This window comes from Diadema antillarum, unplaced genomic scaffold (assembly GCF_040938485.1).
Source record: "Diadema antillarum isolate AM-2024a unplaced genomic scaffold, OU_Dant_1.0 scf00000059, whole genome shotgun sequence".
NCBI lineage: Eukaryota > Metazoa > Echinodermata > Echinoidea > Diadematoida > Diadematidae > Diadema > Diadema antillarum.
In genome coordinates, this window is record NW_027270948.1 from 281,285 (window position 1) to 307,969 (window position 26,685).

Consider the following 26,685-nt stretch of genomic DNA (forward strand, 5'->3'; position numbering starts at 1 on the left):
AGCATACGCGCACGTTGAACAGCTTCGACATTACCGGCGTTTAGGCTCAAGTGGTAAGAAAGGTCTGAGTATTATTTTGTCGTATTTGCCGCATTTCAAGCAATGATTGAAACTGGATGTTTGTTCTATGGTTATCTAGGCTTTTATTTCGTTACGCCCCCACTTAATACGACGTTTAAATCTGGTGTATCGGGAATAATAACTTCTAATTTCGTTTGTCCTGGTGCGTAATCTGCATCAGCAGATGAACATGTGAGTGCTTGCTGGATTGAGGATGGAGCACTTCCGTTCATTGCGTGCATGTACATTTACACGTAGCCCCAGTTGTGCATGCAATTACTAGTTGAAAACTTACTGATCATTAAGGTTAGACGTTGTACTAGTATCTGACTGAGTATGATGACCCGTAATTAGTACAGTAGTATCATGAAAATTTTCACTTGAATTCTCTGAATTTAGCCTAGTGTAACAGCTAGACTGTAGTTTGAGCGCTAGACTAGGTTTAGTGTACCGTGTACTAAAATAGCCTTCATCCTTTTCACCGAACCATGAAATGAGATCAATTATCCATAGATTTGATTGATATGTAACATACACATAAACAGTGTTTAAATCAGTCCATCTTTTCATTTTCTTGGAAAAATCTCGCATTTTAATAACTTGTCGCGTGCCTGTCGTAGGGGTGGCTTCGATTCGCCCATCATCGTATTCATAAGTAGAGAGCTCGCTAGCGCCGAGCCAGCGCGCGGCCGCCGCGCGGCGTCCGCGGACAGTCGTAAATCACACAACACCTATAGCGACTCCCGTGGGAGCAACCGCGAAGCTCTCCACGGGCTGCGCGATTGGGCAGCCAATTTCACTGAAACGGGCATTGCAAGGTCCATTTCGTGTACCGTTCTTACCACATGGGCTTACTTGGGGTCGATAAATCTTCCTTTCAAAAAATCAGAAAACACTTCAATTTTGAAAAAAGTTAAGTTTCGACACTGCCATATTTTGCGCAATGTGGATTAAGTACAAAATACACCAAGGTCACGACAAATAAGTGCAAAAATTCGACTTAGCGTGCTAACAGATCGTCCTCCTCGGGCTACCTTAGCGGTTCGTAGCAGACTCAAACCAACGTACAAGGAAGGCAAAAGTAGTTCAGGTTTGTGATTCGAACATGTCGTTTGACATAGGGCCGTATTACTTTTGAAAAGAATGATATCGATGCACCCTGTCATAACTGCTACAGCTAGCAATCATCGCTAAGAGTTGAGCACTGCGTGTGAAGAAAACGATGTACTTGCGCGAGAGCGCCATCTAGTGCTCAATGACCTAGCTAACTAAAATTTTAAAAATGTTGCACCACCACATCAATTGATTTTCAAACTTGCTCACTCTGAACAAACAACCAAGAAAAAATATTGGTATTGACTAGGGTTCTATTTCTAATTTGCTTCTGTCAGCGACTCAGATCTTTTAGATCAAGACTAGGCATATCTATTTGCTGTTTTGACACTTTCCCACATGTTGGAATAACTCGACCGCAGCAGCTCTTGCTGGACACGAGCAGACATTAGGCCCACGCCACGGTATGAAATAAGTTCACACTTCAGCGCAGCGCAACGGTCAGTTGTCTTTTTAAATCTTACTTTTAATAGGGGTTCTAGTCTGAATATTGCTATTATTGCACCCTGTACTGTAGCGATCATGGAAAGATTTTCTAGAGGTTCTATGTGTTCACGTATCTTCAAAAAGACAAACTTCTTTTTTCCCTTTCTGTCAGCATGTATGGTGAAGGGGATTAGATCTCGCGGAGGGACTTGATAAGTTGATGGTCGCGCATAGCGAAACTGCGTATAGCAAGCAATATTACGCGTGGGACTAAGCACAAAATTTGCCAGTACGCCCATGGAATAAACATACTTGACAACCGCTACACATGAGAAGGAAGCAGGTCAGAAATTTGGATTTCGAACATATTTTTCACTAAATTTCCAAGTTTTTACCTTGTAATTTACCTACCTTAGCTTAAAATCTGTTTTAAGGATGTTGTAGCTTAGACGTGTCGTCTCGCTTGTCTCGTTCGTAGCCGATAGAATTCATAATTTGTTCGATCGATCGTTTACGTATCGCGTGACGTCATCATACATGAGAACAATGTACTGTATGCTGCCAGCTGCGCGACCTTTATATACCCCGAGAAATTGAACGCAGAAATTCAAGTCCGACATACAAACAGCGACAGCGCACTACTCCATCATCGTATCATCAGGAGATTTTGGGAGGTGATTTTTCTGCATTTTAGTGATATTTATTGAGAAATTCAGGTACGATTGTGGAGTAATTCTATTTTTAAGAGCATCACAAACTTTCATGCGCGATATCTAGACCCCTCAACCATACAACACTGTAGGTCTAATTACCAAGGCCTGGCTTGTGGGAGCGGTTGATTGGGATTTGGGTGTAGGTTATTAAAGTGGTGTTGTGTGTGTTCGTGAATGTGAGGGTGTGTTTGAATGAAATAAGAATGTGAAAATGGTGGTTTAAGACAATTCCAAAAGCAAAGTTGACTTTAAATAGAGATAGGGGATGAGTGAGACTTACTGAGAGGACAGGAAAAGGGTGAAGGAAAATTAATAATAAAGAAATACAGTACAAGGCAGACCTGGGGAAAAAAATATGACAAAAAGTTTGAAAAATAGATGATAGACTTAATATTTAAAAAAAGGGGAAAAAAGAGAATTACATTGTGAGGGAAAGATAGGGTTGGAAAAAAGGGAACAAAAAAAAGAAAGGGGAACGGAAAGGAAATTTTTGAACTACACTTTGTAGAATGGAACGGAAAAGAATCAAAACTGAAAGGAAAGATATGGAAAAAATATACCGATTGAAAAGGAAATTAAAAGATATGAAAGAAAGGTTGAGGGAGGGAAAGAGAAACAAAGTGGCAGGCAGAAAAGATTTGATAAGGAATCATTAAAGTTGAATGGAAAAAAGAAAAGACTAATACAAAGGAAAGGGAAAAGATAGGGACACAGTGTACTTGAAAATGCAAGGAAAAGGAGAGAAAATTAAAATAAAAGGGGGTTGACACATACACAGTAACCGACAACCTTCAAACCCTGTGTAGACAACCACTATCGCTAGACTTGGCTGAGGGACAGGGAGGGTGGTGAGGGGTTGAATTTTCAAAGACACCAATCCATAGAAGAATCTGCCATGATCGCTCCATTCAGATCAAACAACTGACTATTATTGCATGTACTGATCGTATTCGTACTATACCGATTGCTTGTGTGCTGAGGTGCAGTTCAAGTGATGGAGTTATTCCAACACTTGAAAAAGTGTCAAAACGTAACTTGTACTAGACACTCAGATGGAATTATTTTAGGTTATAGAATATTTAGGGTGAGTTCATGCATGTTAAGAAATCATTTGATGAGCTGACGCAAAAGTACACCAGTGCCATAGTTTGAGATTACAACAAAATTTATTCCAAATGTCGTGAAATGCCACAGTAGAGATTGATCGCTTAGACCAGAGAGACCCATACAAGTAGGCTGCTACTTGCTACTCTAGCTATGGTGTAGACGGAAAATTCTATCTGTTCAGAGGAGTTTTTAAACATTTTTTAACTGATGGTTCTGCGAAGAGATAGATGAAAGCATGTCATAGTCATAAACGCAGCTGTGGGGGGATGCTTAGAACTCTAACCACTGTCCCTTTGTGGATGTGCTGGGTGAGGTAAGGCTTATTTCACCCTCCTTGATTACAGGTACACTTGTTGTATGTGACCTGAATGTCTACTTCACAATCCTAGATCAACAAGTGTAAACTACAGTGCCCTCAGCTGTTTGAAATATTGAAGATTTTGGTGGAATTTGACTGGAATTTTTATGGAAAAAGAAACAGCTACCAGCTCGTCGGCACACTGATAATGTGCTATTAGCTCACCGATAACTGCACATTGGCGAATGTGTCTGCTATCCAATCAGATTGGTTTCCTTGGGTATGCATCCCCCTACAGTATTGGGTATGAGAGCCTTCAGTTTGTAGGAGAGTGATGCCTTGAAGCCAGACATTGTCTCTGTGGAGCATATCCCTGGCAATAGATATAGACTGATCGTTCAGTCTAACTGTGTTGATAAAAACAAAACTTCAAGAAGTTCTCAAAGTTTTGCCAGTGTCACTGCAAACTTCCCAAAACTTCTCGCTAAACTTTGTGAGTTAACTTCTCACTCAAACTAGGAACATTTCCTGATCCCTGCAAATCTTCTGGAAACATGAATAGTCTGAATGCTTGCTTCTGAAACTTTGCAAAGTCTTCTCTTCTGACTAGCTACCAGTCGTCTTCCTCTTGTGTGCGATGCATCTGAAGCACATGCTCATTTGGATGTACAGTTTTGTTTGGTGACTGAGTGAACTCCTGATGTATTTACATGTACAGTGTATACAGTATGGCTGAGTGCATCAGTGCCCTAATAACTGGATCTACAACTGTGTCATACTCTGCCAATGAAGCCAGAATTTATGATGCCTGATGTTCTATGACAATGTCTAGCTAGTCTGGATGACCTGTTGGCTATCCAGGGCATATGGGGCAGCGTGCAATCGTGATCTTGGAATGACATTGTTATTGTACATCATTGTTATTGTACATGTACATCATACATGTAATAACGTGTTTGAGAATGTCACTACGGTCTTTACATTTGCCGTAAAGTGGAGTTACTGTCCGAAATATATTTGAAGGAGAAAAAAAAATGTCATTTATATATTGCCAATGTAGGATTATAGTGCCATTGTGGAATTGTTGAAATTGTATCAATATCATTTCCATTCCAAAGATGTTTGCTCTTTTAGCTCAATGCAGATACATTTTGCATATAAAGAAATACAGTAGTTCAACATGAAACATGCTCAATGATGCAATACAGCCAAAGTTGATGCAATAATGAGTTCTGCCAGCTAGTAAGTAGCTATACCATGTACATGTAGGATTGCAGTAGCATTGTTGAGAAGATGACTGAAACATGTGAGCATACCATTGACTCCGTAACCTCAAATAAATGGACATTGTTATGTCATTACTGTGCATTGCCCCCAGACCACAGGATTGCCAACATGTCTAGGTAGCTGTATAGATTTTATTGATGAAATTTTGAATTAATTTCATTTCCATACCAAAACCATTTGCCCTTTTGGTTCGACGCAGATACATTTTCCATAAAGCAATACAAGGTGTAGTTCAACAAAAAGCTTTCTCAACGATGCAATACAGCCAAACTTGATGCAACGATGAGGTCTACCAGCCAATAAGCAGCCATACCATTCCAATATTCTCATTTTAATCAATTCATTGTGTATAGTGCTCTTTTTTTTTTAATGGTCAGAGATTTAGCATGATGATTGGACTTTTACAGTTTACTTCCATACAACTTACTCTATGTTTGGTGAAATCTGTAAAAGATACTATAGTATGTACAAGTGGAACGAGTGTTCGTGATACAATCAACAACATTAGTGGCAAAATGCAGATTGTAGTCGAATAGTCAAATGTTGGCATAAACTCATGTCAAAGGAAAATCTGCAGGTATAATTCAGTGGCTCTGTTGTTGCATGATTCTCTTGCAGCTCCAGCACCCAACACTTAACATTCAAAATGGCAGTCCCACCCTCATACTCTGACCTTGGAAAGGCAGCCAGGGACATCTTTGGGAAGGGATTTGGTAAGTAGCTTTTCGTGTACAATGTAAGTGAAGATTGTAATTCTGCTTACCATATGCCTGAACTTGAAAGCAAGAATGATAAATGGATGGTCAAGATGCCTCCTGTTGGCTCTAAGTAATGGAAAGGTTGACTCCTGTAGAAATGTAAACTTTCTCACCATAAAATTTACATGCTGGGCCAATTGAGTATTAAAAGATTTTGGTACAGTTTCACAGTAAAAATTATTTCTTGATATCTCCCCCGGTTATTGTGGGTCACTTTCTTATAAAAGTGGAACATGTCATTTGTGCAATTTCCATTTGAAAAGGAAAATATCCACAGCAGTCTCTTGAAGGGGTTCAGTTCATTATAGGGTACATTATGTGTAAAATATATTTAGTAATTGTGTGATAAAAAAACATCCGAGTTGAAATGCCTTCATCACTGTGTCATGCAACATAATACCAAAGTAGAATTATGCAAGTACAGTGTAGTGGAGTTTTGTGCTAGTTTGTATTATGATGTTTAATTATAGTTCTTACCAATTAATTAAAGAATGTGCCCTGATGTAAACAAGGTTATAAACGATGGACCATTGGCCATAAGTACTGATGCCAGATAAAAGGTTGTCAGGTAATACATTATTTCAACTTGTGTGTTGGTGTTATTGTTTTATTTTTTGTGGTTTTGTTCTTTATTAATTTGCTTCAAATTCTGTCTTGTCCTTTGTATTTCAGGCTTTGGGTTCGTGAAGCTGGATGCAAAGACAACAACAAGTAACAATGTTGTAAGTGGAAATTTGCAGATTTTCTCCCATTTTTAATGTTTTAATCTCAAGTAAATCAAATATTGCCCATTATCTTGAATCCGTATCATTCTGTGGGTGTGTGCTGTTTCAAGTGAGTTACAGATCTGACTCATTAAGAGGAAAGAGAGACACAGAGGGAGGAAGTTGTAATCTTGTGTTGTAAATAATTAGGCTTTCACCCGTCTTTCAGAGAGGGATCAGTTGTGGAGCTCCAGTTTCTAAATACTTGACTTAAAGGATAGATCACACAGAACTGTGGTGTGTGATATACTATATGTGATATGTACAGATTGTTCTGCATTTTGTTACACATTGTCAATCCATTAATATACAAGTGTAGATTTAGATCGATTTTTTTTTTCCTAAGAGTTGCTAGTACATCATTACGTTGAGTTGTATATCCAGGGCTGCACACTAACCCATTTTTTCTGCCGGTCCAACCTGTCTCTGTCGGACCGGTAAATGCCCCGTTTTAACATTTTTTACCGGTCTGAACAGAAAATGTACCGGTCAACAACGACAACCTAAAAAATAAACTTATTTTCTTGTTTTTTTATGGACGTACCCCCCACCCATGTACATTTTACAGCTAGATTAATATTTTTTTTAAACTTGCATTATCTATTGCACAAGAAAAAAAAAAGATAGGAAAAACTAGAATGTTTGTTTGTGAATTACAGTGTAAAATGATAATGAACAAAATTAGACTGTATCAAATGCGTTTGTGACTTTTTCTAAACATCGGCGCACGAACTTGCTGCGTAACCTGCTCTTGGTGGTCAGTTGGATTGCGACGATTTAATGAATTATTTTAGCTGTGAAATTTTATGATGCACGCGCTCCATGGAGTTCTTTATTTTTCTCCCGATAATCTATTCGCATTTGTGCATGCGTTCTTGAAAGGCACACGACATGCAGGGCCGAATTTGCGATCCTTTTTGCGCCCATTTCCACCTCAAATATTAGCGGGATTGTGACGATTTCATAAATTACTTCGGCTGTAATCTTTTATGATAACTCGCCAAAATGGATTGAAAATGTGTACTTTATGTTTTCCCGATAAACTCTTCGAATTTCGTAAGTGCGTTCTTAAAAAGATGCACCACATGGCCGAATTCATGATACTTTTTGCGACTATTTCCACCTCAAATATTAGCGGGATTGTGACGATTTCATAAATTACTTCGGCTGTAATATTTTCTGATGCACGCGCCAAAAGGGGTTGAAAATGTGTCCTTTACTTTTTCCCGATAAACTCTTCGAATTTCGTATTAAAGTGCGTTCTTAAAGATGTTCCACACAGCCGAATTCATGATACTTTTTGCGCCTATTTCTACCTCAAATATCAGCGGAATTGTGGCGATTTCATGAATTATACTTCGGATGTAACTTTTTGTGATGCACGCATCGACTAGAATGGTTGAAAATGCGATCTTTATTTTTCTCCCCATTATCTCTTCGCATTCTGTACATGCGTTCTTGAAAGGTATAGGACACGGCCGAATTCACGATCCTTTTTGCACCTATTTCTACCTCAAATATCAGCGGGATTGCGATGATTTTATGAATAACTTCGGCTGTAATCTTTATGATGCACGGGCCAAAAGGGGTTGAAAATGTGTCCTTTATTTTCTCCCAATAATCTCTTCGCATTTCGTACTTGCGTATACGACACGGCCGAATTCACAATCCTTTTATCGCCTATTTCTACATTGAATATCAGCCGAATTGTGGCAATTTCATGAATTACTTCAGATGTAATCTTTTGTAATGTGCACACCAACTAGAATGGTTGAAAATGCGTTCTTTATTTTTCTCCCCATAATCTCTTCGCATTCCGTACATGCGTTCTTGAAAAGTATACGACACGGCCGAATTCACGATCCTTTTTGCGCCTATTTCTACCTCAAATATCAGCGGGATTACGATGATACATGTATAACTTCGGATGCAATCTTTTATGATACACGCGGCAAAAGGGGTTGAAAATGTGTCCTTTATTTTTCCCCGATAAACTCTTCGCATTTCGTAAATGCGTTCTTAAAAGATACACGACACGGCCAAAAATCATGATTCTTTTGCGCCTATCGTTTCCTCAAACTTCAACGGGATCGCGATGATTTTATGAATTATTATTCGGCTCTAATCTTTATGATGCACGGGCCAAAAGGGGTTGAAAATGAATGTGTCCTGTATTTTTCACCCAATAATCACTTCGCATTGCGTACATGCCTTTACGTCACGGCCGAATTCACGATCCTTTTAGCGCCTATTTCTACATCAAATATCAGCGGGACTGCGATATGTCATTAATTATTTCGGCTGTTATCTTTTGTGATACATTCACCAGAAGGGTTGAAAATATGTTCTTTATTTTTCTCCCGATAATTTCTTCGCATTTGTGCATGCGTTTTCAAAATTATACATTGCATGCAGGGCCGAATTCGATATTCTTTTTGCGCCTATTATTGTTTACTCAAATTCCAACGGGATTGCGAAATTTTCATGAATTACTATTCGGCTGTAATCTATATGATGCAATCGCCAAAAGGGGTGAAAATGTGTCCTTTATTTTTCTCCCACTAATCTTTTCCCATTTCGTACATGCGTTCTTAAAAGGTATACGACACGGCCGAATTCACGATCCTTTTTGCGCCTATTTCTACTTCAAATATCACCGGGATTGTGGCGATTTTCTGAATTACCGTAAAGTTCTGTGTATAAGACGCACTATTTTTTCGTCGGAAAACGTTGAAAATCGGGGGTGCGTCGTATACACGGGGTACAGTCGAATCACGGAAAAAAATCCGTCATGTACACCCAATTTTATAAGGCCAACTTGGGGCCATGTATGCCCATCGACGTTTGGAAGGTAAGCAATCACTAAACCTTACGGATAAATGAGCGATCTTTCAATCTGGACACACACAAAAGCTGCAAATACGAGATAAACTTACAACGGCCTTGTGCAGTAACGATGTATCAATCTGGCCATAGACAACAGCTGTAACAGCACTGATGTATGCTACCGATGTCAGTCTACCAAGCTACCAACAGCCAACCTAGTAGCTGGAATACGCGATGTACAGGTATCATTACTAAATTACCGATACCGTAAAACTTATCAATGTACTAGTATCAATATGGCCATAGACAAAAGCTGTAAAATACGGAGTAGGATCGATACTATGTCACCGTAAATATGAACGATGTGTGAAGCATGCATGCATATCCATGTCGTTCGTTTGCTCTTCATTTCACGAGGCCAGCCAGGATAGCATAGCTACACTGTAGCTAGCTAGCTTGCTAGCATGCCTTTGGCAAAGGCAGTAGCTGCAGAGAGGCTTTTGCAATGGACTCGCGTGCACACAGCGATCGGATCGAAGTGCGCTTGCCCGTTGCAAGCTGTGTGTGCAAGTCCATTGCTCTCTGTGTGCGTGTGCTGAAATTATAGCGAGCTGCCTTTTGCAAAAGGCTAGCACTGTGCATACAAGCATGGTACAAGAGACACACATGTTACTGGTAATCCCTCCGGGCGAAACAACAGTGCATGAGTGTAATTACCGTACGCACCGTACGTCTTGCCGTATGATCCCTCTGCTACACTTTCTTATTTTTCGTAATGAACCTTCCAGTCTGACATGCGTCATTATGCGAGACACCCTGCTGCTATGTATGACAGCAAAGATCGTACTGTACACTCATGAGTACGATATGCATGACACATGTACCACGATTGAAAGGCGAAACATTTAATAGCAAGTGAGTACCGAGACAAGTCTCGCATTTTGCGTCTTCCATATTTTGCCGATGTCCGATGAATACCGTTAAAAGAAAATATAGAAGGAAACGAAAAATAGAGCAAATACATGCTGCATTCTAGGGAAATTTTGAGCTGAAATAATATGTATGACACACGCAATATTTGCATGGAAATTTTTTTTTTTTTTTAAATTTTAGGTCCGAAAGTAGGGGTGCGTCTTATACACGGGTGCGTCTTATACACGGAACTTTACGGTACTTCGGATGTAATCTTTTGTAATGCACGCACCAGAAGGGTAAAAATGTTTTTTTTATTTTTCTCCCGACAATCTTGTCGCATTTGTGCATGCGTTTTTGATGAACAACACGGCATGCAGGACTGAATTCAAGATCCTTTTTGCGCCTATCATTTCCTCAAATTTCAACGGGATTGCGTTGATTTCATGAATTGTTATTCGGCTGTAATCTTTTATGATGCACGCGCCAAAATGTTTCCTTTATTTTTTTTTCTCCTCTATAATCTCTTCGCATTTCGTACATCATAAGATTTTGAAAGATACGACGCGGCCGGTCGAATTCATGATCCTTTTTGGGACGATTTCTACCTCAAATATGTAAGCGGGACTGCCATGATTTCATGATTTTTTTTTCTCCCTAGTTTTATTTCTTCACATTTTGTGCATGCGTTCTTCAAAAGTTCACGGAAGGGCCGATTTCGTGATCCTTTTTTGCGCCTATCTTCATTATGAGACCATTCTGAGCGAATGAAAATATTCATTTGTGAAATGACTGCGTAAAATGAAAATAAACGCAATCAGATCCATTTACTGTATCGCTGAATATCGAACATGTTTTTACTTTTTCTAAAAATCGACACTAGTAAATTAGTTCTAACATAACTGCCACGCTGCAGCAAAGCCGGGATCGGATTGATCTTGCGTTAAAAATCATGAGTAAAATGACCCAGAAATGCGTGCGCTTCTATCAATGCTTCTTGTCTGGCATGACCGCCGATCGCAAGCAAACGAAAGGGTCAATCCACGTCAAATCATCCAGTGCTTGTCACCCGACCCTCTCCGATTTTCTTTAAAATCGCACCAAATGTTCCCCAAAGTGTCTGACGGAAAATCCCAAAATATTTTGCCCCAAGGTCAATTGGTTGCTAAGATACAGCCTCACATAGCAACCAATGCGCATTCCAAAATATCAGTTAAAAGAAAATTATGCATTTTTGATTGATTGTGGTAGCATGGATATTTATGCAAAAGTGTTCATTATCTGGAAATTGAGAAAACTTTATAGTCTTTGCAAGAAAAACTGACTGTGACGCGAAATTGACTTTTCGTTAACGTGCACGAGGTCACCGAAAATGGTGTTAAATGTTAATTTTGAAAATTTTAATGCATATTTAGAGGCTAATATCTTCCACATTTCATCACCTTAGGTTCTAAAATATTATGCTGTTGAAGCCTTTGGCTTGCTCAGTAATTTTGAAAAAAATCAGCGGATTCGTGCCCACCGTTTTTACGGAGAGCGCCCTCAAAGTTGACAAAAATTAAAAAGATGCCAAATTCAAGGTCACGGATCACCCTTTGTCCCACCTAGGAATGGCATCAGTTTTTTTGTATTGATAGACATTTACCTATATTATCTTGGGTTACCAAAGAAATTTTGCTACCGAAATGTTCAATGGTAAATTTACCCCACTGAAAATGGTCGTAAACGGCCAAATTCCCATGTAATATCACACATTGGGTTTAGAGGACATTTCAAATGCCCATGCTTTCAAGATGAAAAGCCCTAGCCCTGTGATATTTGCAGTAGGGGTAGTCTGTTATATATATTTTAGTAATATTTACCATAAAACACTTTTATTACATAATAATGACCTTGAAATTTAATCCAAAATTTGATAAAAACAATAAGTCGCTCCATTTTCCTCATTGCACTGCATGTAATATGTGTTTTGAAAGACTTTTCACAGAGCAATATTTCACAAATTATGAAAGCTGACAGCCTACCATATTCAGGTTTCAAACTATTTGTGCTCTTCTTTCAGATTTAGTGTCAATTTGATCATGAATGTTATACCCTTGACCTTGAAGTGCTTCTAAAAATAGCTGTAAATTTGTTAACTACAAATTACACACATGACATGTGTTTTATGGCATGATATACTTGTGATTCTTTCACAAACACAAAAGCTTTTTATAGTGTAAATGTTACATACTGGTATTAATCTATACGTGCTAGCAAGATATGTTACAATTAATTACTTTGTTCTGACAATGACCCTCAATTTCAATCACAAAAGGGGACAGTAATATTTTGTGATTTTGTGTGCATTTCCTATGGAAAACAGTGCTTTGTGGTGAAACTCATAAAAACTTGACCATTTTGACAATCTATCACAATATGATTGATTAATTCTATTTAGATTATGGTAGAAAAAGTCGGCTGTGACAATTTCCAATAAAAAAAACCCACAAATGCTGTAGAAAATAAAAAACAAAGAAATACATAACAAATATTCCAAAAACAAGAAAATACATAAGAATGGAAATGATTTTGGACTTATCATAAGTTACAGAACAAATCCCCCCAAAAAGAAGACTCTCAGTGGTTTTAATGTGCATTTCACAGGCTAGAATAAGAATCTTATGTGTTGGGCGCAATGTCCATAATATCAACTATTATTATGTACTTTAATACAGGTCTTTATGGGCAGGAATAGGCTTTTTTCCTGATTTTGAAGGTCATAAGTTCAGGGTCATTGTCAGAACAAAGTAATTAATTGTAACATAATCTTGCAAGAACCTATAGATTTATTCCAGTATATAACATTTACACTTTAAAAACTTTTGTGTTTGTTAAAGAATCACTGGTATGTTATGCCATAAAACACCTGTTGTGTATGTAATTTGTAGTTAACAAATTTGCAGCTATTTTTAGAAGCACTTCAAGGTCAAGGGTATAACATTCATGATCAAATTGACACTAAATCTGAAAGAAGAGCACAAATAGTTTAAAACCTTAATATGGTAGGCTGTCAGCTTTCATAATTCGTGAAATATTGCTCTGTGAAAAGTCTTTCAAAACACATATTACATGCAGTGCAATGAGGAAAATGGAGCGACTTATCGTTTTTATCAAATTTTGGATTAAATTTCATGGTCATTATTATGTAATAAAAGTGTTTTATGGTAAATATTACTAAAATATATATAACAGACTACCCCTACAGCAAATATCACAGGGCTAGGGCTTTTCATCTTGAAAGCATGGGCATTTGAAATGTCCTCTAAACCCAATGTGTGATATTACATGGGAATTTGGCCGTTTACGATCATTTTCAGTGGGGTAAATTTACCATTGAACATTTCGGTAGCAAAATTTCTTTGGTAACCCAAGATAATATAGGTAAATGTCTGTCAATACAAAAAAATTGATGCCATTCCTAGGTGGGACGAAGGGTGATCCGTGACCTTGAATTTGGCACATTTTCCATTTTTGTCAACTTTGAGGGCGCTCTCCGTAAAAACGGTGGCCACGAATCCGCTGATTTTTTTCAAAATCACTGAGCAAGTCAAAGCCTTCAACAGCATAATATTTTAGAACCAATTTTCAAAATTAACATTTAACACCATTTTCGGTGACCTCGTGCACGTTAACGAAAAGTCAATTTCGCGTCACAGTCAGTTTTTCTTGCAAAGACTATAAAGTTCTCTCAATTTCCAGATAATGAACACTTTTGCATAAATATCCATGCTACCACAATCAATCAAAAATGCATAATTTTCTTTTAACTGATATTTTGGAATGCGCATTGGTTGCTATGTGAGGCTGTATCTTAGCAACCAATTGACCTTGGGGCAAAATATTTTGGGATTTTCCGTCAGACACTTTGGGGAACATTTGGTGCGATTTTAAAGAAAATCGGAGGGGGTCGGGTGACAACTTTTCTGAAAATTGGATGATTTGACGTGGATTGACCCGAAAAGCAGTTACACTGATACATGCTTTGCATGTATTGCATTGCATGCAGTGCATGAGCAGCGCCAAATGCGCAAGCTAGCGCGAATAACTGGTCGACTGCTAGTGCTCAAAACTAATCCCGTTTACTGTACAAATTGCACCGGTAGACATAAACGAAAACTTGCGTAAAACTTGTTGAACAGTGCGGTATCTTGCACTCTGTTTCTCCCTGATCGGGGCTGCTCTTTTTCTTTCTACTGACCCCACCAATGTTTTTTTTTTTACTGGTCATGTCGGACCGGTAACTTGTGGATTTCCTGAAAAGTTACCGGTCCGACAGTGACTTTTACCGGTCTTTGACCGTCGGACCGGCGCCAGTGTGCAGCCCTGGTATATCCAATATTATTGACTGAAATGCTACTTTCTTGTGTTGGAAAATACAATTTATAATAACTTATTGACGAGAAAAGCGCTTGGAGAGCGCAGACCTCCGCCAAGCCAGCGACTCATTTCCACCCATACAGGCATGCCATTTCCCAATATAGTTCTTAGAAGCCTTTTGTTTATGTCATCAGCTTTCAGCTGCCTGGTGCCTTGCTTGAGCAAAGCATGTGCTTTAGTGTGCATATGTAAACCTCCAGTATGTGCAGCTTGAACTCCCAAGCTTAGTGACTTTATATGGCAAAAGATATAAAGATCCTCCAAAAATCCATAAAAATCCTTGATCACTGACCAAATTTAACCAACCACGATGATCACTTAACCTCCTCCTTCCTTGGCGAAGATAATACATTTTGCTAAAGTTAGGACATCATGAAAGCCAAAATACAAAGTATTTAATTGTGTGGCAGAAATGTGTGACAGTGATTAATAGTGGACAATTTTCAGATAATGAACTCGAGTCATCTTGTGTGAAGATATTGTGTATGTGTGTGTGTGTCTGTGTAGTGGCCACTTTCACTGTGATTATGTACAAAGATATCCATGCCGTTAATGTTCTCATGCTTCAAAAGAACAGCATACCTATTTAGATTGGGTCAATATATTACAGTGCACTCCCGTTATAACAAACAAGGTTATAACAAAATTCCCCTTACAACGAAGTAAAAATTCAGGCTACAATATTACCTGCTCTATGTATTTTCCTGTTTATTTGTTTGGGTATAACAAAATTTCAATATAACAAAAGAAAACTGCTGGTCCGCAGGACTTTGTTATAATGAGAGTCCACTATATGTTTGTACTATATACAGTGTATGTACTATTGTATTTACAATTGTATGTCACAAATAAAACCTCTTTGACATTGTGAAATTTTGGGGCTAATTTCTGTGCAGGATCCTCATATGAATATTTGTGAAAGACTTGTGTAGATTTTTAAATAGTAAGAAATCAAAGACTATGAGCATGCATTGTTGTTTTTATCTGCAAAGGGATAGTGTCATGTGACAGTGTGTAATGAAGAGGTGATAATTAAGTGCAGTGCATGGTGTTTTCCAAGTTAGTTGAGACCTGACCCTACATGTATGCTGACCATTGTGTACTCTTGCCCTGCTATGAGTCAAGCATTTTCTGTTATGCAGTAACCAGATGTGATCAGATGATCTACAAATGCAAGAGCAAGAGTACTAATTGTAAAGATACTGCTAGAAATAATTAATGGACTTCAGAGGTAATTTAAGGCATTGTCCGAAGTGATGCCTTCTGATATCTCAAGGTAAGGGAGGAGGAGGGGTTCAGGCTGCATTTCCTGTAAAATGCTTGTGAGGTGATGTAGTGGTGGGTGCATTAGTCAGGTCTTGACATTAGCAATGGGCCAGGGGCCAGGCACCACTAGAAATTGATGTCGGGTCACGAAATTTCCAAAAAGGCCATCTTTTGGTGGTCTGATCAGGTAGTACACATTCAAGGTGAATTTGTCTATTTCCTTCTATTTTAGGCCACCAAAATTTCAGATTCAAATACATGTATACCTGACCTGGCTACCAAAGTAAGAAAAAAAAGTTAGTGTCAAGCCCTGCATTAGCTGATGTGTATTACTATTTATTTGTGATGGTACTAATTTTTGTGAAGAAGAAGAAATTTGCACATTCTTTGTTCTGTGATCTTATTATAGGGGTTCACTGTGTCATCAGCATCAAATAATGACACTGGCAAAGTCGATGCCAGTCTGGAAACCAAGTATTCATGGAAGGAGTACGGTAAGTGCTTGCCCGGATTGCATGTGATGATATCATCATTGTGTGTTGTGTAAAAAAAAAATGGTTTAGTTCATGCCTAATACTGCTGCTAGCAGTCTTATTCAGAATAGGGACTCTGGCTTTGATAAAAGAATTCTCAAATTAACAAGATTCAAACTGATAATGCAATTATTGGTTCTTGTGATGCGCATATTCACTGTCAACTTTTTGAAACCTAAACTAAAACAGGCCACGAAGCATGGTAAGTCTGTTGAGTTTTTGAAGATTTTATGTACCGTATTCGCCGGCGAAAAGGCCGTAGTGCCGTATAAGCCGCACCCCCAATTTGGGCAAAGCCAAAAAAAAAAAAGTCACTGAAAAACTAGGGTGAAAACCCGATGCTGGAAGACAAACGATGAAGACACTTTATGGTAAAAATGCTTCCACAGAAACAAACGAGTGGGTGCCATACAAAGTACGATGTTCTCTCACACACGTAGATAATCTACATCGTTCAATCAAAAAACTCAAACAAACACTCGAACAAATACTCACCTCCAAATTGTTGCCAACAAGGTAATAACTTAACAAAAATGAACAAAACACTCTCAGAAGTACGATTGTACTCTGAAAATAAAGAGAAATAATGATACAAAAGCAAAAGAGAGAAAAATGAGAGAAATGGACGGGAAACATAGAGAACTTACGCCACACTCACTAACGTAATTCGACACAGGTAAACAGATATCATCACGCACTCTCTGAGGATCTAGGAGATCGATATCACGATACCGCGCTTAAGAAATTGCAGCAGTTGCTGGGGCAACAAAGATACATGCGCGCTGTAAATAAAGCACCCCACAAAATTCGTGGGGTTTGGCGGGGATGGGTTGCCCATTCATAACAATACGTGTTGTGAGCAGAGCATTCATCGTTTGTGCACCCACGCTTGCCGCACTGTGCCGTACGTTGAATAGCACTATTGTGTTCATTGTGTTCATCGAGTCATGTCATAGACAGGTTCGTGACAGGTCATTCTCATTGATTGACAAACACTCATTATTAGCTCTACGCTTTGAGCTTAAGTTTTATTTTTGCCTCATTAAAATTTCATAGAAACGACAAAGAGGACATGCTGATGAGGAAAGTCAAGTTGCGAAACAAACACGGAATGCAGCTTTGCTTGTAAGATTTAAACCGGTATTCATCGGAGGATGGTTGCCTCCATAGTTGCCTATTGTGTAGTCCCATACATGCATAAATGTGTTAGTTTTTACTCCTGATTTGACAGGTTGCAGAGACCAATTTTGGTTTTGCCGCTGGAAAGGCCGCATCCCGACTTTTCATTTTTATTTTTCTGAAAAATACTGCGACGTATACGCCGGCGAATACGGTATCCTTACAAACATATTTCTCATTACCTGAACCAGACATGTTATCTTTAGCTTATGCAGAGGGCACTTTGAAATGCAAAAGCATGATGAGACAGAAACTTGCAAGCCTCCCTGATTCTGTAGAATGTTCTTGAAAACTTCAGTATCTCTTTATGTCCTGACAAGAGAATGCCAAAGTCTTCCTGATTTGGGAATTTTCATTTGCTCATTATTATGCATGTAAAAGAGAAATATTCTTGAGGTATACCTCGTTTTTCAATGCCTATCAGGTCTCTCCTTCAAGGAGAAGTGGAACACAGAAAACACTCTGTCAACAGAAGTCACTATTGAGGACCAGATTGCGCAAGGCATGAAAGTCACACTCGACACAAGTTTCTCTCCTCAGACAGGGTATGTATTGTGGTAGATATCACAAGAAGAAATGTCAGATGCTGTCACATGGGAGATAATACATGTACCTGTAGGTTTAATTCCAGTGAAAATGGTAATAGTTTGCACTCTCTGTAGGGCTGTTACCTCAATTCATTTTGTTTGAAGTAAACCATAATAAAATTTATTATGGCCATTTCCTCTCAACAACTTGCTGGTACTTCTTTATCTGTTACTTTGTTGAAATTGGGCTCAAGAGAACAAATATGAAATATGCCTGGTACTGTAAGTAAGAATACGTTCTTCTTGTGTCTAGATACATTGTATATGCAAATCGTGTTGTGTCAAGATATAATTCGTAAAGTGTCTAGTTGCCCAGGCAAGTCGTATTATGTAACCTTATACAGCTGCATGTTAATAGCCTGTTCTGAAAGTCATTCAAATAACTTCAGCACATGTCTCAGCATGCATTCCAACATTGCCACCTATTGACAATGTTGCTCATAAGTATTGGTACATGACTGGAGACAGTTGGTTGGCAGTAAACAGCAGAGACATTGACAATCACACCTATTTCTGTTCCTTTCTTATTTTGGAGTCACTAGTTATGTTCTTGTAACCCATGATACAACAGTTCTCATCACTGGAAAGAGTTTCAACTGCTGTTAGTAAACCGTGTGATACATTTGTCACTACCCGACTGTCATTTTAATTTGATATTTATGAACATTGTTCAGCGACATGAGATTACAAAACTTGGAAATTGTGTATTTAACTTCATTTCTAGGAAGCTTTTAGTGTACATATTATTTTTTTCTTTTCAAACCTAAATTAATGTGAGCAACTGGGAAGACACAGTCATATGATGTCAATGTATTTAACAATTGTTGTCATAGGAAATTGTTCCTCTTATAAAATCTGTAGGGTTGATTTTTTTTTTTTTTTTCAGGGTTGTATCAATTGGAAAGAAGCATAAAATCTGTAGGGTTGATTTTTTTTTTTTCAGGGTTGTATCAATTGGAAAGAAGTGAAAATCTGGTACAGAGATGATGGCAGATATCTCTGATATTAACTCCAGTCAACTCAGCTCCTGTATAATGGGTATAGACAGATGACCAATACCTTGTCAGTTCGGATTTTGCATAATAGTGAAGGGGGGGGGGGGGGGGATCACCAATAATACCAAAGTAAAACAATGAAGTAAAATATTTTTTTTAAAAAGGACAAGGCAGTTTCTAGAGGACATTGAGCTGTGGAAGTTGATCAGGTACTGTATACGCCATACACAATGTATTTAGCGAGTCTAAATTTTCGCGAATGGGAACTTCCAGACGATTTCGCGAGTGTTTAAATTTGCAATTGTGGAGTCCTTTACTGAATGGAGAAATGTATATGCGTACGTCACATTCATAGCTTGATCAGAGTCGATATTTTCACGTGTCTTTAATTTCGTGAATAGCACCTAACTCACAAAATTCACGAAAATGAAAACCTTGCGAAATATTTGGCGTATACAGTAGTCTGTTATCCCATGTTACATGTGATGATGTTCCTTCCTTTCTGCATCTATAGCAAGAAGAGTGGGCAGATCAAGACAGGCTACAAGAGGGACTACGTCAATGTCACGACAGATGTTGACTTTGACTTCGCTGGACCAACTGTGCATAGTACCGGTGTCATTGGGTTGGTATTATTGAGTTGTTTTGTTTGACATCTTTTTTACTGAAAAAAAAAGCCTGATTTCAGCCATTGACCGCACGATCGCAACGAAAATCAGCACACTGTGACATAATCTAAAAAACCACAGATTTTATTTTTCAAAAAATTATTGATTTCAAATTATGCTGATTTATGCATAATGTATGATTAAAATCTAGACTCTTTGCTACAAATCACTAAATAGGTTCAAACAAGCACATTTTTTTTGTGTAGATATTCTTTCTAGTATCCTTAGCTAAAGTAAGTGAAAAAAAATTGTTTTATTGTTTTTTTTAATTTCTTACGCGTTACCTTGTTTTTCGACTTTTTCTCTTTCTTTTCTTTTTTTTGTCCATGACTTTGTTGCAAGCATGAAAATATGTTACTAATTGATTGTAATCAATAAAACCAAAAAATAATCTTGCTTCTAAGAAGTTTGACTGTAAGCTCAATTTGCATTGAAAGTGTACATTCATGTTTTTGAGCATTTTTTGGTCTGACGTGCGTGTACATATTTATGCATAACTTCGGAACTGCGTGTCTGGATGTCACGAATTTGGCGTCAAAAGATGCAGGAGACTTGAAAGAAAAACTGTAAAATACAATGTCGAGATATGACTGATAGATTCAGATATTTTGCATATTAAGTTTGATGGTAACTGTAAACTGCAATGGCATAATTTATGTCTGTATATTGTTTTATATCATAATGTTATTGCAGCTTTAAATAACAGGTCTTAATAAACTTGCTGATATTAAGATTGATTTAAGGACTATGTTTAGATTTGTGACCTAATACATTTTCTCTTGCAGGGGTGCAATGGTAACAATTGTTATGTTTGCAATTGCAGGTACGAAGGATGGCTCGCTGGTTTCCAGGTTTCTTTTGACACAGCTGAGTCAAAGCTAAAGAAGAGCAACTTTGCCCTGGGATACAAGACTGGTGACTTCCAACTTCACACTGCTGTGTACGTAAATCAAACTCTCCACCACTCCACCCACCCCCACCTAAAAGAGAGAGGAATACATTGTACTCCCGTTATAATGAACACGGTTATAATGAAATTCCGGTTGCAATGAAATAAAGATTCAGACCGTATCATTATCCGCTCTTTGTTTTTTTATTGTTTATTTGTTCAGTTATAACGAAATTTCAATATAATGAAAGCAGACTGCTGGTCCCAAGGACTTCATTGTGACGGGAGTCCACCGTATGAATATTGATAAAAACAGGAAATGTACTCCCTCTCGGTCTCTGCTCATGAAGTATATTGAGGAAGATAGTATTTTAGTAGTTCAGATGATGAAGTGATGATTTTACAGTTTATTCCATCCGCAAGTGACTCAATACCAAATTTCTTCATGGATTCTTTGTGAGGTAGTCAAGATCTTAGCCCATGACGTCTCATTTCTCTTCAACTTCAGATATGAATCTGTCTCACTTGTCTCGTCTCTTATGACAACTAATTCCAGTTATTAATTTGAAAATTATGTCTGCAAGATTGAACATGGTTGACATTTTGGTTGTCTGTGACATAGGCAGATAAGTCGTGTCAGTGTGATATTTCTTTTCATTTCACTGACAATATATTACTTTCCATAGATAAACACTACGCTGTAAGCTTTAGATTGAAGAACACCACTGAGTTTGTCTCACATTCTGTGTATGCCCTTTACTCCTGTAGGAATGATGGGGCAGACTTCAGTGGTTCCATCTACCAGAAGGTCAATGACGGCCTTGAGACTGCCATCAATGTCGGCTGGAATTCCACTACCAACACCACCCGCTTTGCCCTGGGGGCAAAGTATGTCCTTGATGCTGATGCATACATCAATGCCAAGGTCAGCAACACCAGCCAGGTCGGGCTCGGATACACACAAACCCTCAGGCCAGGTGAGTCATGGCCCAAACCCAGCGACTCTATTGTGAAGGCTGCATCTGAACAGTTGCTCCTGTCACCATTAGTAATGATTGATGTTCCTAATGTGTATAACATTAGTAGAGCACTGGTACCAGAAAGTAGCGTTAATGTCAGTTATGAGATGATCATACAGAGGAAAGGCAGTAATGTCTTCATGTAATGAGCTCTTTTTGTTGCAGACTTGATTCTGATATAGCATTACTTCAAAGCTTTCCATTTGGTTTGTACTTCATTCTTTTTTTCTTTTCTTTTCTTCTTTTTTTTGAAAAGAAATGTAGAGTTTAGGCATAGGGTATGTGTGGAACATCTCATAGGCAAAAAGTTTCATGTAAGTTACTGTTCTACATAAAATGTGCAGTCTCTGGCTACAAGCATCGTGATTTATGGGGAGAGTTGTGATGATAGGTTCATGAGCGTAGGAGGTGTGCATTTCATGAGCCACTTTTTATGTGGCTCAGAAAGGAGAGGAAGGAAATGAACTGCAACACTATATGTGACCCTGCACCACAAAACAAACAAAAAGTCGCCAGACATGGATTTTTAGTTAGGGACAGATTCTGAATGTGAAAGAGCAGAGTGTAAGCTTTAAAATGATGTATAACTCAATTCAAATGGACTCCCCTAACCTATCTAAATACTAGAGAGAAAGCACACACTCTGGAAAAGTGGGAACTGAGAAAAGAGGCTCTGACGTACAGGGTCTATTCAAGCCCTTAATTAGGGTGTCGGATCGTGCGCTGCCAACATTACCGCGAATGTGCACCCTATCTCATGACACGCAACTCCCATAGGGCGCGATGGAAATGCGCGTAGTGCCGATTTTAAAATGAAATTTTGAGCCGGATTTTGCCTTTATCGTCTTTTCCCCATGGCAAGCTGCCAAAAAAGCTTAACAAATTTGGTATCATATGAAAGAAGAAGTTGGTCTCCATCTTCTATTAGAGCGCTGGTAAATATTTTCGACTAAAAGTTGATGAAAACAGCGTTAGAATCACATATGTCCTTGTATCTCAGCGTCTGCTTCGATAATCGAACCAATATGTGGCATGTGAGTAGTTTAGGATATGCGGAATCCGATGGTGAGGTTAGTTTTTCGCTAGCTCCACGTCTTGGGGTGGGGATATTGCTTTGAAAAGACCCCTTGCAATAATTTTTTGGTCCCAGCGAACGTGTCAGGCGTGGCTTCGTATGCAACAACCATAGTAACGTCCGTGCAAATAAGCTGATACATAATAACTTATATTAATGTAACACGCATTCGCCGCCACATGGCGCGGAGCTTGATCGTGTGTGCATGCAGCTAGCTCGCTGTGTATGTGTGTGTGTCTACCGTAGTAAGGTAGCTAGCTCGCTGTGTGTGTGAGTGTCTACATACGAGCAGGGAGGTGGAAGAGAGATCCACCTCCCTGATACGAGTACGTGCTCACCCGTGCCACTGAAGACAGAGCTGTCGCTCCGCTTGCGATAGTTCTAGAACACTGAATTCTTTGAGGTTTACGACTCCCTAGCATTCACAATGTGCATGTGTGGATAGAGGTAATGGAAACACTTACGCTCGTAAACCACCTGGCACATCAGTTTCAACGGACAAAAAAGTACTATTACTGCCAGATTGGTAACGATCATATAGGCCTACAATGCATGAGTTAGGCATACAAACAAATGAACACGTAGAGTCATTGCTATTTATTGTAATACTTCAATAGAAAACTGCACTCAGATGCAAGAGTTGCAGTCTTTTGCGCGAACTTATGTGCATAGCAGATAGGCCTGGGCTACACAACGCATCACGCAAGCTGATTGTGAAGCGGTGGAAGGTACAAATACCAATTTTTACGACTGAACTTCCAATCGACAAAAAGGGCAAGCAAAAAATTTCGGAAGCTAGACTCTTTAGCCATGAATGTATGCACGAATGGTGGTAATGTGCCACCAATTCGAAGGCTCTAGCCTTTACATTTTCACACGAACTGCCAGCATAGATCTGCTCTGACATATCGACGTGTATGTATGTGGTCGTCACACACACTGTAGCGTAGCATGTGTGTGTGCGTGTGTAGCTGGTACACACACTCAAAGCATGCTCGCTCGTCCTCCGATGTTTCCGTATCACAATGCATGCTACATTCATTCACTACGCTGAGCGCACAGCGTACCGCACCAGGGCTTGCAATGTTGGGATTGTGTAGTAGAGTGGACGCGTACGTACGTACAGCGTGTATACACACAGCGCACGCAAAGTATGACGACACGAGGGGGAGTGGCTTCTGCTCTGGTTACGCGTTTTAGCAAACCGCTGTACGCTCATTAACCAGTCGCTGGAGATCCGCACGCGAGTGCTACTTATCAGCGTTTGCAAACATGATTTGGACATGTTTTCGTGCGTGCTCGTCAAAAAAAGGTGTAATATTGCAGTGATTTGAAAGTTAAATTTCTTGAGATAGAACGATAATTTCGCCACGAAATTTGAAATATATATTACTGACATTATTCTCTTTCATATGAAATAGTTAATAATACACCTTTTATAGAATTTCAAAAGTTGCAAAAATGCTCCAGACTCCCTACCTTAATCCTTACCAAGCCTTGCTAACTGGGGGGCGAAAGGGACAAAACACAGGATGTAAACCACCAGAGCAACAACAATGAAGGGATTATCAGATTAAGCTGAAATTGACTGTGTTCTATCAACACATTAAGTTCACGATTAATACCAACTTTCAAAGCAGTAGCTCTATCCTTTCACAAGTTATTAGACTTGAAAGTAAAGAGAGTGCAAAAGATTTGAAGAAATGAAAAGGGGTCTCTAAGACATACCTGATCATTCTACTCTCCCCAAAAAAAGGGTTGTATAAAAATTGCTGAAAACACACTTTCGCATTCATGTTATGAGCCTAAACTAAAGAATAGTGTAGAAGAAGGATAGCTCTTTCAGAAAATATGAAAAACTCAAAATTGACTTGGTTGACCCATTTGACCTTTTTTGAGTTCTCACGTAAAATCAATGGGTGCGACTTTTTGTTCTTTTTGTGATCCACTGTCACATATGATGTCTGTTATCTCTGCATCTGAGCAGACTTTTCCTTAACTGGTCATTGTGTACTTACGTTTGGCAGGAGTGAAGCTGACCCTGTCATCCCTGATCGATGGGAAGAGCCTGAACCAAGGCGGACACAAACTTGGCTTGGGACTGGACCTGGAGGCTTAATGCTAGGTCGCTACTCCACCGCTACTAGCACTCTACCTACCAGAAGAGAGTATTTGTATCTACGAAGATGTTTAGGGAAATCTTATCCAAATTTCCTCCTCAATGGAACAAGCAGGAATGGTTGATATTTTACTTGGACAACTAGGAAGGGAAAGGTTTGGATGCAATCTACAGACGTATGTGTGTGTGTGTTTTTCTTGCTCCTTGAAAGATGTGATTTCATCAAGTAAAGTAGTACATGTGTATTTGAATTCATTCTTTCCCCTTTTACTGGCCATCTAATTAATTAGGTACCAGAACCCACAGCAAATGTCAGCTGTTTTAATAGTTTCAACATACATGCAATACCTCATGCTACAGTAGGGGTGAAGGGTAGATATAATGCTTCTTGCAATGGCAGTGTCGTCTAAATGTGTCTGGACTTTTTCGTCCAGAAAGTGCTGTCAGCTCTGAAAAGTCATTATATTTGTTCCAAATAAAGAATTGTGATTGCTTGTCTCCTAAATGTGCTTTTGTATATTTAGGATTAATCCTATTACAGAGCAATTTGATCCATATGTTGACTAGCTCAGCTGTCGGGGTGTAATCTATATCTTGGTGAAGTATTTACCCTAAAAAGAAAGTATATATATTGTTAACAAAGTTGTAGAATGTTAGCATCATTTTGTGTGAATGGTGTTGGTAGCTCATGTAGTAATTGGCTTCGAGAATAACTTTTTTATGTATCATAGAGTGATTCTTTTGTGATATTCAGGTCTGTTGGTGTGATGTACTTCTTCAATATGAACCATTCACTTTCAGGAGTTTGCTCTGGCATAAACTACGAAAAAACACAGAAGAAAGATTTCAGGCAGTAAGCATGAACCTATCCAGGACTTATTGGCATGACTAGCTACAGTTGCTATGACTGATCATGCCACATGGTTGTATATTGGCTAATCTAACCTGCTTCTGTTGGGGTGGCTACAACAGTCCATTGATTTCCTGGAACATATTTGTGTGTATGCGACACTATTTACATGAGAAAAATGTACAAGTAATATAGCAAAATAACTGACTGACTTATTGACTTTTCATGGAATAAAGTCTATGATTAATTCAGTCACAAATTTTCTCTCTTGCTGTGAGTGTTTTTGTGCTGGAGAGTAGCATGTATTTAGACACAGTCAATTTCATTACGTACCATAACAGAATTTGTGTACAGGCTTCAGTGTTGCTGCCTTTGTAGGCAAATGCTCATAGCTACCATTATGTTTCACGTATATGGCATTTGTCACATAATTTATATCTGCTTGTGACTGAATACCAGTAGATTTGATAATGAGAGATGGAAGCACTCCCTGAATGTCCTCTAAAGGATAATTAAAATGCCAGCCAGCCGTCCTGGACTAAAAAATCTGAAAGCCGTAAAACTCCATGCTGTGCTATGGGCATGAAAAGAATACTGTCACATTAGGCGTATTCACATCAGCCCGATGTTTTGAAATAGCACGCTATTTTCTGACTTGGGAAATTGGAAAATATCTCGAGCTTGGATTTTTATCAGGCTGACGTGAAAATGCCTATTTAGACCACTGAAGATATGTTTGAACCCCAATTCAGTGTTTAAAGTGTAATTAAACACAATTTTCTAATTGGCTTTAATAGCAAGTGTGAAATCAGCCAGAGAGAA

General features: G+C 38.7%; 1 protein-coding gene across 2 annotated transcripts; it reads left to right on the forward strand.

The window, feature by feature from the left end:
• On the forward strand, positions 1–26,685 carry LOC139715993 (non-selective voltage-gated ion channel VDAC2-like). Of its 2 annotated transcripts, none has more exons than XM_071627550.1 (9): positions 1–53; positions 5,623–5,717; positions 6,435–6,484; positions 16,359–16,443; positions 18,086–18,206; positions 19,758–19,868; positions 20,735–20,851; positions 21,569–21,777; positions 24,922–26,685. In XM_071627550.1, exons 2-9 carry the CDS (start codon positions 5,651–5,653, stop codon positions 25,011–25,013), a joined length of 852 nt encoding a protein of 283 aa, XP_071483651.1. In that variant the 5' UTR covers positions 1–53; positions 5,623–5,650; the 3' UTR covers positions 25,014–26,685. The 2 variants fall into 2 exon arrangements, with proteins under 2 accessions (XP_071483651.1, XP_071483652.1); XM_071627551.1 differs by having other exon boundaries at positions 43–62.

Excerpts from the sequence above, each read along its gene's own strand:
- LOC139715993 (XM_071627550.1), top strand. The coding sequence starts at position 5,651 with ATGGCAGTCCCACCCTCATACTCTGACCTTGGAAAGGCAGCCAGGGAC. Across the intron at positions 5,718-6,434 it reads CATCTTTGGGAAGGGATTTG|GCTTTGGGTTCGTGAAGCTG; the intron begins GTAAGTAGCTTT and ends TTTGTATTTCAG. Across the intron at positions 18,207-19,757 it reads AGTTTCTCTCCTCAGACAGG|CAAGAAGAGTGGGCAGATCA; the intron begins GTATGTATTGTG and ends CTGCATCTATAG.